Source organism: Sturnira hondurensis, unplaced genomic scaffold (genome assembly GCF_014824575.4).
Source record: "Sturnira hondurensis isolate 20B ecotype Veracruz unplaced genomic scaffold, ASM1482457v3 Scaffold0000867, whole genome shotgun sequence".
In the NCBI taxonomy this organism is placed as follows: domain Eukaryota; kingdom Metazoa; phylum Chordata; class Mammalia; order Chiroptera; family Phyllostomidae; genus Sturnira; species Sturnira hondurensis.
This window is the reverse complement of record NW_028073498.1, coordinates 2865888-2880594: the sequence shown is the minus strand read 5'-3', so window position 1 is coordinate 2880594 and position 14707 is coordinate 2865888. Positions and strand designations below refer to the sequence as shown.

Here is a 14707-nt window from a genome sequence, read left to right as displayed (position 1 = left end):
CAATGCAGCTGTTATGTTATAAGGGGTGAAGCCTCAGGTATCTGCCTGGTCAGGGCAACCCATGTCTCTGCGTTGTGGTGCTATATGTGGGGGAGGGGTCAAAGAGGGCAAAATGCCACTTGCTTGGCTCTTGGCCAGCTTTCAGTCACTTCACCTGCTACCCACAAGCAAATTGGGTCCTTCTGGTGCTGATTCCCATGTGGGTGGTTTTATGTATGTTCTAGGACCCTGTGGATCTCTCCAACAAACTCTTCTGTGAGGCTGGGAATTTCTCCTGTGGCTGCAACCCCCACAGATTTTTATAGCCAGAGGTTTTGAGGTTTTATTTTTCATGCTGGAACCCTGGGTTGTGTGGCCTGTCTTGCTCCCTGGTTGTTCCTCCCAGTTTATCCACACACAAATGTGGGATCACCAGGTCTGCCAGCTACTGCCTTGCCATAGGTCCTCTTCACCCCTCCTACCAGTCTGAATACATGTTTCTTCTTTAACTCCTTGGTTGTCAGACTTCCATACAGTTCAATTTTATGGCAGTCCTGGTTTTTTAAAAAAAATTTGTTGTTCCAAATTTGTTGTTCCTACTTGCTCCTTCTTTTGGTTATGCAAGGAAGCAAAGTGTATCTACCAATGCCTCCATCTTGGCTGGAAGTGCCAATACAAGAAACATTGTACATAGGACAATGATGCCTCAGTCCCCTTCAAAGTAGGCACCTTGGGACCTCACATAGTTCTCCTAATAACCATCAGCTGCCTCATCATATTTTCCTGAATCTCATCAACTGTCTGAAATTTCTTCCCTTTCAAAGGTGATTTTAGTTTTGCCAAATCTGGACTGCAGTGGGCTGAGTCACCTGGGTGATTTAATGTGTCACCAAAAAACTCTGCATGAGATGTGATGCATGAGTGGGCACATTGTGGTGATGAAGCTGCCAATCACCAGTTGCCCCTAGCTGCAGCCTTCTGAATCATCTGGATAGCTTCCACAGAGGAATGTTCAAGGTTAATCAAAATGTGATACAGATTCATTCTTCTACTTGCTCAGTCATTTTGAATGCAATTGCCACAAAAGTACACATGCTCACTTGATGGCATCTACCTTCCCCACTAATTAGTACAGTGAAGTCGTCATTGTTCACACAGGAGCATTCCAGTCCACTCTCCTTCGCTGCCATTACATCGATGTCCTGAGAACTGTTATTATACTAACCACGGCTGGACTCTTTCTGGACAGACTTTGTATACATTAAAAGAAATTCTTTGTGGTGTATATTTCTATGGGTTTGGGGAAATGTGTCCTAAAATCAAGTTTTAGAACATTTCTATTGCCCTCCCAAATTCTCCTTGCTCCTGCCTTGTAGCTAGTCCCGCCCCCAACCTCAGCACCACAAGCCCTGATCTGTTTTCTGTATATAAAATTTTGCCCTCCCTAAAATGTCACATAAAGGCAGTCATATGATATGTAGATTTTAAGTCCAGTTCTGTCATTTTGCACAGTCTCTTGAGATCGATCCGTGATGCTAAGTGTATTGGCGGTTTGCTTCTTTTCTGCTGCGTGGTGCCTGATTGCATGGAGGTATCAGTTCAGTTAGCCATCACCTTGTAAAAGACATTTCTATGGTTTCCAGTTTGGGGTGATTTTAAACAAAGCTGTAAGAAATGTTTGCACACAGGTTTTGGTTTGAATAGACGTTTCCGTTCCACTTGGGGAAATGCCCATGAATGGGATTCTGGGTCATATGGTAAGGACGAGGTTAATTTTGTAAGAAACCACCAAGCTGGTTTTCCAGGTCGCCGCACTATTTCGCAGGCCCGATAAAGGGGGGGCGGGGAGGGCTCCCAGCACTTGGCAACGTCAGTTGGGATTTTATTTCCCGATTTTAGTCCTTCTAATAGACGTGTAGAGATATCTGAATAAGGTTTTCATCCACATTTGCTAGGACTAATGATGAACACTTTCCCCTCTGTGCCATCCAGGTATCTTCCTTGGTGAAGTGTCCGTGCAAAGCTTTTGGCCGCGTTTAAACTGGGTTGTTTATTTTCCTGTTGTTACTGAATTTTTATGCATTCTGGATACAGGTTTTTTTGTCAGATGTAATAATTTACGTTTTGAAAAGCCAAGTGATTTGGCATCACACTGAAGTTTGAGAACCACCAGCGTAATGAATCGTATTTACCCAACATCTAGTTTTGATAATTATTAACTATTTATCCTGTTTACTTCATTTCTTTTTATCCATGCTGAAATACTTTAAAACAAACCCTGGACATATTGAAATTATATCTTTAAATATTCCAATACACATTAAAAATAGGAGCATATTTCCTATATAGAAGAATACCATTATTATACCTTATCAAGTTAAATAATTCCTTAATTATTAATTTAATGCCCACTTCATATTCAAATTTCCCATTTTCAATGAATTGCAAACCAGTAACCCAGGCATATGCCCTGAGCAGAGTCCAACCAGCAACCTTTTGCTTTGCGGGATGACGCCCAACCAACCAACCCACACTGGTCCGGGCCCAATTCCAGCAAATTTTTAATTTGAACAAGTACATATTTGGTTTTTGAAAGTTCTGTTTGATTCTTTTGCTTATCTCGTTGTTTTCCTCTTGTTTTCATGTTGTTTTTTCCTTGTTGATTATTATTTCTTATGTACCTCTAATAATTTAAAATTTTTCAGTATTCATATATTATTCTATTTCTCTATTACTTCAGACTCTCGGGAGGTGTTTTCACCGCCTGCTGACACTCCCTCACAGTGGACTGTTCCCTCCTGCGTCCCGTAATTCCTGGATGATGAGCTCATCTTTAATGGAGCTTTATCTGTGGGAATTTTATTCAGCCCAGTTAACGGCCAGTCCCTCCAGGGTCCAGAGAGAATTTGCAATTCCTTCCCCTGGGTGCTTGCCAAAGGGTCATTACTCTGACACAATGTTCACATTAAGCTGTTGGTTCCAAGACTCTAGAACCACGGAGGCGGTGTATTATAACCTCCAACAGAAACAAGGGGCAAACCTCAGATCACAGATTCTCGAAGGAGTTCACGGGGCGGGGGGGGGGGGGGGGGGGGGGGGGTNCGCTGTGTAGAATTGGGGGGGGGGGGGGTGCTTAGCCAAGGCAGAGAAGCTTTCGTTGCGTCTCCCTGGGAGATGAGCGGACGTTTTCCCAGTCGCCCCTTTCACTGCAGGCATATCTTTCTTATGGTCCTGGCTTTGGGCTGGGTTATCCCTTCCAACGAGGGCAGGTGAGGGCATCCTTTCCTGTGCCCCTACACTGCGAAAACCCAGGCTCTTGGTTATCGGACCAGAAAACACCCCCATTCGTGTGGCCGCCCCAGCAGGGGCGCATCAGCACCGGCTTCCTGCTGGTTTACCGTTCTCACTTTTTGGTTGGAAATGCATTGAACGTGTAGATCAATTTGCAGAAAACGAACATCTTTGAATATTGAATCTTCTCATTGGTAAACATAGTATATTATATCCTCCATTTATTTCTGTTTTAATTTCTCCCAAGAATATTGTAAAGGACTCAGGTAAAGGCCTTACATCTTTAAATATATTCCTAGATATTTGCATTGTTTTAATGCTATAATAAGTGGAAGTGTTTTTCAAATTTCATTTTCTAATTACTTGTTGCTAGTATATAATAGTTGATTTTATATTCTGACCTCTAAAATCCACGTATTAATTGAAATTGTTTATCTGTAATTCTTTTGGATTTCCTGTCGTCCGTGAATAATGACAGCTTTATTTGTTACTTTCTTTTTTTTTAAATGCTTTTTTCTCTTGCTGTTTATTTCTGAAGGCTTTGTTGCTTTTTTCTTTTTCTTTTTTAAATTTATCTTTAAAGGGGAAGGGAAGGAGAGAGGGAGAGAAATACCAATGTACGGTTGCCTCTCATGCGTCCCCTACTGGGAACTGGACTGCAACCCAGGCATGTGCCCTGACTGGGAATCGAACCGTGGTTGTTTGGTTCCCAGGCCCACGCTCGATCCGCTGAGCTACACTAGCCAGGATATTTGTTACTTGCTAAACTGTACACTTTTTATTTCTTTTACTCCCCTTATTGCACTGGCCACACCTCCAGCACCAGACCATCCTTGTCTCCTTTCTAGCTCACCCTCTTCATTTGCTTAGAGTTCATGTGTGCATCTCAAAGGAGTTGAAGCTGTTTTGCAGGCTGCCTGCTCTGCCACAGGCCAGCGCCCTGCCTCCCTGCAGCAGTTCCTTGTTTTATGCACTGTGTGCTGGATTCTCCCGTGTCCTGACAGGAGAGGGCAGGGGACTCATGTTGTATACCAGCCACGCCCCGTGTACACCACTCACACTATTTCCTTTTTCTCCTTCACTTCTCGCAGGGACCCTGGGGGAAGGCAGGTGCTCCCATCACACCCATTTGACAGATGGGGAAAATGAGACTCAGGAGCACAGTAAAGTCACTGGCCAACGCAGCCTCTGCACAGAGCCAGGGCCAGACCCAGGCCCTTTTGCCTGCCCTACCCCATGCTCTAGGCTTCCTTGACCAGATTTTTTTCTCATGCGCCTTCTCCAAGTCCTTTCTCAGCACTGGACTAGATGGGCAAGGACAAGTAACAAACCATCAAACTGGCGGGCTTCCGTGCTGCCTCAGGGGCCCGCCCTCCTACATACCAGATCCACACCATGGGCTCCTGCTGCTTCCTCAGGCCTCACCTGAGCCTGCACAACACCCCCCACCCCACCCCCCACCCCCCACCCGCCCACCGCCCCGGCCAACTCACTGGCCCTTGAAGCATAACCTGCCTGCCACTGCTATGCCTTCAGCCTGGCCTGGCGTTGTGAGCATGGGCCCAGAGCTGAGCCAGGCCTGAGCGCAAATCCTGGCTCAGCCATTCACCAGCTGTGGGAAGATCACTCTTCTCCCAGCCTCCTGGCCACAGCAAAACTAACCCACAGGACCCATCGCCCCTCCTCACTTCTCGGAGGAGGCGTGAGAAAGAAGGGCTGGAAAGGAATCAGCCCTGGCAGGGGGCAGAAGCCACTTATCCCACCCCAGCCAGGTCCTTCCCTGAAGAGAAAGATCACCTGAGAATTCAGCCAGCAGTGGAGTCAGTCTGCACCAAGAACGGGACTCAGCCTGGGCCAGGGTCGGGGCTCCGTCAGAACCAGGAACAGGGTTCAGTCTACAGCAGGCTTCTCAGACTCCACATGATTGACATTCCATGTCAATCATGGCATTCCATGTCAATCAATGTCAGCAATGTTTTGCTGACATTCCATGTGGTGGGGACTCTGTTCTTCCTTGTAGGCTGTTTAGCAGAATCCCTGTCCTCTGACCACTAGATGCCAGTAGCACCCCACCCCAGTAGTGACAACTCAAAATGGCTCCAGAAGTGGCCAGTGTCCACTAGGGGAGCAATATTGTGCACACCCCCCCCCCCCCCCCCGCCAAGAATCACTGCTCTAGAGTCAGAGTTGGGGCTCAGACCAAGGTCAAGGTTGCAGCTCAACCCGGGTCTAACAGCCTAAGTGCTTTCACCACCTGTGGCTCTATCTACTGAGAAACCATCCCTGCTAGCGCTCACTGCACTCAGCCAGACCAGGGCCAGGCTCCCTTTGCTTGCCAGAAGGTGGTGAACAACAAATCAAACCGCAGTTAAACCCAGAATCCTTTCTAAGGCCCCCAGCAGCTCTGCTCTCTCCCCTTCCCCCAGGCCCCCTGTTCACATCGACCTGTTCACATCGATTTAGGCAACACTCCATTAAGTATAATGTCTCCCATTACGGTTCTCTAACTCCCACTTCATTTAGATTCAACAAGATGTTTCTGAGCTAATAAAATTAATAAGATTGGATTATATCAACTGTGTGACAGCAAACTTCTCTGGTACTTCATGAGGGCAATTCTGGAATTAAAATCTCTCTTGCCCTGAGCGGTGTGGATCAGTTAGTTGTGTGTCGTCCAGCAGAGCAAAATGCCACAGGTTCGACTCCTGGCGGATACACATGCCTGGGATGTGGGCTCGGTCCCTGGCCACAGTGTGTATAAGAGGCAACCGATCAATGTTTCTCATTTCTCTCCTTCTCTTTCTCCCTCTGTCCCCTCTCTCTAAAACTAAATAAATAAAATATTTTTTAAAATAAATTAAAAAATAAAATCTGTCTTATCCTATGCAAACGAGATGCGGCCACTGGACAATCCCTCTGTAATGGGCTGTCCCAAGAAGATCCAAGACAAACTTGCTGGCTCCAGGTTTGTGAGTCTGGGGAGGAGGGGAAGGCCAGCTCCTAAGGAAAGGAAGAGAAACTGAGCATCAAGTTCGCCAAACTCAGGAAGATCCCAGAGGTGAATAGAGGGGAACAATGGTGGGTTAAAGGTGGAGTTTGAGCTTTGATATGAAAACAGAAGATTCAGAGACAGCCTGAGGCACCGTGGGATCTCCAAAGGCAGGATTCTGAAGCAAAGGATGCAGGGTTCTGGCTGCTAAAGGCCAGGACCCGTCTCCTGAGGTGCGTCTATGGAATCCTCCAAGCTTGTCCTCGCCCCTCTTTCCTCACCCCAACACCCTGATCTTGCTCTGGTGAACTACTGGGTGCTGGACTGAGTTGCAATGATACCCTCGGGGCAAATGAGGGGCATGGGTCTACTTGTCTCAACACTGAGTGGCCCCAACTCCCTCCTTCTACAATTTTTTTGCCGGCTTTGAGCTCAGGCTGTAAGCCATCTCTTCTCTCAGCAGCCATGCGGGCCTGACACTGTGCTACGAACCAGGAATCAGACACCTGTGTGCACAGAGCCAGTGGGCAGTGAGTGAGGGCTTGAGAGACTCTTCCCTGGGGAAGGCACATGCATTTCAGGGCTTGGCCTCTATGACCTTGCCAGTTAAGACTTCTGCATGTCGAAGACCCAGCACCCCATTCAGAAAGTCACTCATGGGGAATGTTGCTTCCTGTTCAGGGGAGACATAGCATCCCACGGTCATGAGCATCCCCCGGTGGGGGACTCAGGCAGCAAGTAGACGACGGGGAATCAAAGCAGAGCCAGGATTACCCAGTGGCTGTGTGACTTAAGTCTCAGTTTCTCCACCTGTAAAAAGGAGGGTTTATCCCCGCCTCCTCACCGCTGGCTCTAGCCAGCCCAAGCTTGAGAATTTGAAGAAATTATTTTATTTATAGAAATCCCCGTGGGGGATCAGGCCCCAGTCCCCCTCCCTCAGAGAACATGCTCACTCTTTCCCACTCTCTCTCTTTTTTGTTCTGGGACCTGGTAATTACATGCTTAGAGATGAAGGCTTTTCAAAAACATCTTTCCCACCAATTTTCAGCTGGAAACATGCATAAAAAAACAGAGATATTTTTATCCGCGTGTTTCTTTTTTCCTTTCTCCTCCTTCCAGCAATGGGCAATTATGAGCTTTTGCCTTCAGTCCATCCATCCAGTAAGAACTCACTTCAGAGGAGACTCATTTCCGCAGTGATGCCAGCCAGCCGTCCCGGCTAAGGCAGGCTGGGCGAGTGGGGGCACAGGAGGGAGAGGTGCTGTGCCCAGCAGGGCCCTGTACACCTGGTCCCCAGCCCCACGCAGTGCCCAGGGTGGGTGGGTGGGTTTCTTTTTCATTTCATTTCTCTTGAAAGCATTGCTAATTTGCCTTCATTATCTCCGTTTCTCTGGAGCCCCAGGGAACTACTGAGCTTTGACAAAGGAAAAAGGAAGTCAGCCCCCAGCTGGGCTGCCTTGGCCCCGACCCGCCCAAGGAGGAGGCGGGTGCTGGGAGGGGCTGTAGACTCAGCCTTGACTGAGGCCTGATTCTGTGGGCCTCCATGAAGGAACATTCTGGGGGGCCCCTGAGAAAATAAATGCCCAGGAGTTTCACTTGGGCAAACAGGAAATGATGCCGAGCCACCTGTGGGGCCAGCCGGCCCCCATGTACTGATGGGGAGCAGGGGGCTCCCCAGCCACCCGGGGTCCAGTCGTCACAGTTGTACACGGTGTCCCCTCGCTGACTGCTGTCCAAGGGAGCCTGCCACGGCCCTGGGCCACTGCTGGGTCGGGGAGGGCGGACTTCGGACGTGGGCCCACTCGGACTCTGAGTGGAAATCTGCTGCCGACTGGGTAAGGGGTCTGGGACAAGTCACTTCTCTCTGACCCTGGCGCTTCCCCTCTGCGCAGTGTGGCTGCCAGGTGCCCGCCTCGGGGGTTGGTGAGAGGAACCAAGGAGACTGTGTGGTGCCTAGAAACCAGGCAACATGGACAGTGTCCCCCTCGCCCCCTTTCCTCTCCCCTCGCCCCACCCCTTAGAAAGGTTTTCCTAAATGAATAACAGTAATGAAGCAGGATAGGAAGAAGCTGGGAAAATTCCTTGGCAAGTGGAATGGGGAAACTGAGACAGACAGCTGAACAGACAGGCCGAGTGATGCACAGCCAGGTACAGAGGATGACATCTAGGTCTCCACTGTGTTTCAGCTCGACCCGGAAAAGCAGCAAAACCAGACCAGCGACGCCATAGCTGCCACCTGGACCAGCTGCACTGACTAATGACCCCCAGTCAGTGGAGATCAGGTCCCTGACAGGACACACCTGAAAAGCTGATGAACATTCCCTTGAGATCCTCCCCTAAGACCGCCCCTGAACTACCAGCCTTTAAAACCCTCAAGCCGAAGGACCCAGCCCGTGCTCTCCCTTCCACAGCCTCTCTGCCTTTCCCTTCCCCTTCTCCTTCCCTCTCAGGGGTGCATCTCCTGAACTCTAAGGGGTCCCCATGAGACTTGCAGGCAGGGGAGCAATGGGCAGCAGCGTCACCTCGCAGGCTCACCCCTGTCCCCAGGGTCCCCTCTTCCTGACTTCTCCCAGCCAAAGCTGCCCTGCCTAGTCCCTCTCCTGTTGCTTCTCCCGCCCTTAGCCCTTCCTTGTTCCACTGTCCCCAGCTTCCATAAACGTCCTCTCACTATCACCTGGACTCCTGCTGTGAAATCTTTCCTGCTCAAAGTCAAGAGCCCACACACTACCAGCCAGCCCGAGGCAGGCCTGCTCAGGGCTGGGTCCCCCTTCTGGGAACAGTAATGACTGGGGATTAAATGCCAGGCATTGTGTGCTTTATGTGCATTATTCCGTTTAATCCTCACCACTTTCTGAGGTGGCATGATTGTTATTCCCATTTGAAAGATGGGGAAATTGAGGCACAGAGAGGTTAAGTGACCTCCCACTGTGAGGAGCAGGGCCAAGATTTGAACCCAAGCCCTGTTCTAAGGACTTTAAAATTATTATCACTTTATAGTCTTGATAACCTTAGGTGGTAGGTACCATTAGCATCCTGATGTTACAGATGAAGAAACTGAGGCACAGAGAGGTTCGCATGCCCAGGGCCATGCAGCTCCTAAGTGGCAGAGCCAGAGGGCCCCTCCTACCTCCTCCTCCTGCCCCGTCACAGGCCTGCGTGGGCTCAGGGATGATGTCCGTGGCCCCAGCTCCTGTGGGAATGCCTCACAAATAATGTCCCTCTGGCCGTCACAGCCTGACCAGAGCAGACAGCTGGATGGAGACATATCTTATCTGGTTCTGCCCGAAATGACAGCTCCCCACCCCACCCCAGCCTACTCGCCTCCCTGGGAGCCCGCCTCCGTCTGCAGAGGGAAGCATGGAAAGACCGACGCTGCCACAGGGTGACCACGCATTCTGCTCTGTGCACACTTTTCAGGGCAACAAGAGGAAAAAATATCAATAGATTTGAAAAGTAGACTCCTGAGTCACTTGGTGCCAAGGAGGGAAAAGGAGCCCTGGTGCGGACCCTTCCCTGCGCCAGGCCTGCCCTGAGCGTGCCACGGGCGCTGAGCGGGGTCAGCTCCACTGAGCAGTATCTGGTGACCCCGCCTTACAGATGGGGGCTGAAAGTCCGGAAAGGTCACTCAGCTGGTGAGCTGTATAGGAAGGACTGGCACTGGGGCCTTTCTGGTCCCGCAGCAGACGCCCTCCTTAACCCTCAGCTTTGCTCTCTCTCTTTCGCAGTGGGACAAGGGACCCCAAATGTGGGGCACCCTGGAAAGCAGTGCTGGCTTCCAGGAGGCCCCCCACCTCATCAGGGCTCAGACACCCACAGGCAAGGTGCAGCAAGGCTGCTGGGGGCCATGGGCGCAAGGGAGAGCTTGCCAGCCCTGCAGTCCCCCTTCCACAAGGTGTGGGGAGCCTGGGGCACTGGGCCCAGAGCCACACTTTTGCTGACACCCTCCTCTGTGGGGTCATGGTGGCCCCAGCATCATGCGAATGAGATGCAGACTCAGGTCTGGCCTTGGCTTTCTGACTTCTGAGTCTTTGCTCCCTTGCCCCACCCTGAGACCAGCAACGCCAAAGATCATGACCTCAAAACTGAGTTGCCACAGAACCATTTTATTTCCCAACAGTGGCTGCCTGCAGCAGTAAGAAGACTCAGTTCACCCCGCTGAGTGGAAAAATTCTCATCACAGTCCCTCCCTGGACCGCCCCTCCTCAAAGTCTCCCCTTTGCCTGGGAGACTTCCCCTCCCCTTTCCCTCTCCCACCCCAGGCACTGGTCTCCTCGCTGCTGCACTCTCCACACGCACGCCCAGCCCAGGGCCTTTGCACTGGCTGTTCCCTCTACCCAGAATGTTCTTCCTCGGACATCCACAAAGCTGCTGCCCTCCCCCCTATCTGAGAAGGAGACGTCACCGTCTCAGGGAGGTCTTCCCCAGTCAGCCTGTGTGAGCTTCCGCCCGCACCCCCACACCTCCAGCACCTCCCATCACTTCCCTTCCCTGCTTTATTTTTCCTCACAGCATTCAACGCCATCTAACAGACCTCACTTTTCACTTTTTTACCTTAGTGATCTTATTAACTATCTGCCTTCACCCCACTAGGAAATCAGGTCTGGGGGGAGGGGGAGAGGTTTTTATCTGCCTGTTCACTGCTCTGTCCAGCACAGAGAGAGCCTGGCACACAGTAAATGCTCAGTAAATTATTCTGAACTGGATTTCACTTACAGATTAGGAGAATGGGAATCAAAGAGGTGGAGTAAGTGGTTCAGGGTCGCAGAGCAGGAAGAGGCAATGCCAGGGTGCAAACCCAGGCCTCCCTGGCTCTGGGCCGTGGCCTCCGTGGTCTCTGTGGTCTGGAGCCTGGGGCTTCCCCACGGCCACAGCCCCCGCTGTGGAGGAGCAGCTGGGCCTGCCCAGGGATCCAGGTGGTTGTGGCAAGAGCTCCCCCTGATGAGTGGGAAGCCCAGGCCACAGCAGAGGGACCTTCCCAGTCTTGGCTGGGCAGCATGTGCTCACTCAGGCCTAGCAGGCTCTGGAACAAAAAACACTTTGTGGCCTGGAGTCAGGAAAGAGTGGACACTGGAAGGAGGGGGGAAGTTCCTGCCAAAATCTGTGTTCATGCTTACTGTGTGCCCCAGCCCTGGTCACATCCCTTCCTGCAAGGGCTCGGGGTTAGATGAGGGGATAAACAAGACCCACAGGAGCAAGAGTAGACATGGTCGGGGCATGGGCCTGGGAAAGGACTCATGCAGGCAGGAGTCCTGTGGGGCAGAGAAGGGACTGGGCAGTGAGTCCTACAGCCCCCAACCCCAAGCCTGGTGCTCACTGAGGAGTGGCCTGACTTCTCAGGGCCTCAGCCTTCTCTGCAAAATGTGGGGGGCTGTACAGGGTAGCCACCTGTCGGCTGGCCTGTTCCCCTGCTCTGGGGGGAGGACAAGTGAGCAGTCTGGCCAATCAGAGATCCAGTGGTTTTTCAGTGATCTAAGCTGGGCCAGCAAAAGCAGCCCCTGGGGCGATTGCCAAAACTATTGGAAACAGCCCTTTCTTAGGGAGCACAGAGCTAGTTAACCTTAAGCTTGAAAGCAGTGGGGCTTCTGGAGAAGAAACAGTCTTCCTGCAAATGAAACTCCCCTAAAGAGAAGTAGAAACCTAGAGTTCTAATCATGTTAACTAAGCACCTGGATCCTGCTATACCTGAAGCTCAATCTTTGGGTTTTTCTTAAAAAGAGCCTTAGCACTGATACCAACTGAGGCAGGTGTGGCCATGAGGTCCTGTGACCTGGGGAGGCCACTAGGTGGGGGCTGCAGGAGTGAGGGTGGGGGATCAAGGAAGTCATCAGTGAGAGAAAGTCAGGAAGACCATGAAAGGCCTAGAATGGCAGGATAAGGAGCTGTAATCAGATTTGAGTTTTAGCAAGCTCTCTCCCATGGCAGCACACAGGGAGAGGAGTAGGCCAGGAGGCCAGGGAGGAGACTGGGCAAAGGTCCAGGCAGGCGATGCTCATGCCTGAGCCTGGGTGGAGGCAGAGGCCCCTGAGGAAGGAGGAGGGAGACAACTTCCTGCCAATGTCCCACTGCCTTTGCAGCCCTGTCCACAGCAGGACAAGGTGACCTCACTCACCTGGGCCTTAGGTCAAGAGGACAGAAGTGCACAGGCCATGAAGGCAGTGTCTCCATTTACAGCGCAGTTGCTGGGGGTGAATGGGTGTGGTGGCAGGAGCAGATTGCATGGAGTCAAATCCCAGCTTTGCCACTTCCGGCTGTGTAGCCTTGGACAAATCACCTAGCACCTCTATGCCTCAGTTTCCCCAACTGTAAAATGGGGAGAATAAATAGTCCCAAACTCATAGTGTTGTTGGTAGGATTAAATGAGCAAATGCACAGAGAGAGCCTAGAACAGAGTAAGACCTGGCCGGCACAGAGAAAGATCTCGACAGCCGCCAACTATTACGGTTTGCATTATTATTACGTGGGGCCAGGGGACAACCCCGCCTCTGCCTGTTGCCTTCGGTGGGAAGGTGGGAGCCTCTGTTCTCTGGGCCCTGAGAAGCAGGGCGGGGAGCTCTGCCATAGTCAGTCGTGTGTGTGCCAATCCCAAGTCAGTCTGTGTCGCAGCTGTGGAGCCTCGGGGAGAGCACCGGGTCTGCGCCCCCTCGGTTTCCTCACCTGTCCGCTGGGACCACAGTCCCTCCCTCTGGAGTTGTGAGGCGGTAGAGTCAAGAGTTTGTAGAGTGTGAGAAGGGATTGACAAGGGTGGCCCCAGGGCACGGAGTGAAGGATTACCTGGTCCTGGCTCCCTGTTGGGGGGTTTGGAGAAGGAAGGCCAACCCAGCAGGCTGAAACCAGAGAGACAGTTGGACAGCTAGATGGATGGAGCAACTATGTCTGCACCAGAGCCCTTCCTTGAGTCCTAGTCCTGGCCAACCCAGGAATGTGCCAGCCGTGCGACACACACCCTGCTGCATCCCCAGAGCCCCACCAACCGGCCCCCCAGCCAGGGCTCCTTCCTCCTGCTGCAAGGTCCAGGAGCTCCATCCACACCACTCTGACCTCAGCATTTCCTCTCATATCTCTGGGCAGGAAGCCCACTCCTACCAGCTCAAGCTGAGGTGGATGCCCACCCTGGGGCACCCCTGAGGGGCTGAGTACTGCCCTCTGGAACTCCAGAGCTGCCTGCTGCCCTTACCGTGCTGGACAGCCCAGGGGAGTCGGCCCCTGCTGTAGGACACCAGCCAGGGTCAGGCAGACAGCCCCGTCACCTGCTCCCCCTGGCCAGGTGTCTGCCCCCTGCACTCTCTCCAAGTCCTGCATCTCTGGGGAGTGGCAGTCTCAGTCTTAGCCGTCCCAGTTCCCTCTCGGGCAGTAGTTTGAGGAAACAGCCCGAGCACTCTGCCTACAGATCCCCCATTACTTACCCGCCTCTCCAGGGGTCTCCCGGTTGAGCCCACACAGCATGTCTGCTATTGTCCCTGCTGCCCACCGACTCCCTCAGGAGCCACGCTGCTCAGCCCCTCCCACACCCTCCCCAGGGAGGGCCTGTGGGAGGGAGGCTCACAGCTCCCACTGGCTGGGCACTGAGTCCACCCACTGCAGCAGGCGGCTCTCTGCTTAAAGGGGACATGCTGCTGTCAAGTCTGGCTCCTGGATGGGGTTCAACACCTGCACCCCCATAGCCTGGGCAGGAGATCTTTGAAGATGGCATGCCTGGGGTCTCCCCCAAAGCCCCTCTCAACTTTCCCTGGGACTTTGCCAAGTGATTGCTTTCCCCAGCCTCAGTTTTTCCATCCAGAGAAGGGGAAGAGAGCCTTTTCAAACTTTTTTCTTTAAAGAGCAGATTCCAACAGAATCTTACTCGGTATCCCAGACATAAACCAGTGCAGTCAATGGATGATGCCAGGGCATGTCTGTGGGTTTCAGGTTAGACACCCTTGTGCTGGGTGGGGGGCGGGGGGCGCCTGGGGCATTTCCACTGACATCCTAAGCAGATAATAACTACCTCCCCCAGGCCTCAGTTTCCTTTTCTGTAAGGTGGAGCTTAGGAAGGATGAGCCCAGCAGCCTGCCACATGGAGCATCCCCCAGCTTTCTGGGAAGATGGAGCGAGCTGGGCTGGGAATCTGCCTGACTCTGGGCTTGACGGGCAGGGGCAGGTGGTCACGACTCCAGCCCCAGCTGGGCCTCAGCCCTGCAGACTCCTGGGTTCCTCCATGCCGGCTGAGGACTGACCCTGACGACCCCGATGGACTCCCTCCTCCACTCTCCAGCTGCTCCTGCTCTCTGTGCCACCCAGGAGAAGGGTGGGGCATCGTGCCATAGGGTGTCGAAGCCTGAGACTGCTGTTGCATCCAGTTGAATGCATGCGACAAAGAATGAGGCCGATGAGGTCCTGGCTCCCATGGATTTGGACACATGGGAACATGCAGGTCTCACAGTAATTCTGTGTCTCGCAGCAAGTGGGAGA

The 14707-nt window shown here is 52.2% G+C and overlaps 1 protein-coding gene across 1 annotated transcript in view; it reads right to left on the bottom strand.

Annotated features, from left to right (window-relative positions):
• Nucleotides 1–13726, bottom strand: part of GRIP2 (glutamate receptor interacting protein 2) — a 44906-nt gene extending 31180 nt beyond the window's left edge. Inside the window, exon 1 of the mRNA XM_037051277.1 lies at nucleotides 13663–13726. Coding sequence (XP_036907172.1) covers nucleotides 13663–13702 — 40 coding nt within the window. The 5' untranslated portion in view covers nucleotides 13703–13726. The remainder of the gene's footprint in view (nucleotides 1–13662) is intronic.
• Between the last annotated feature and the right edge of the window lie 981 nt (nucleotides 13727–14707).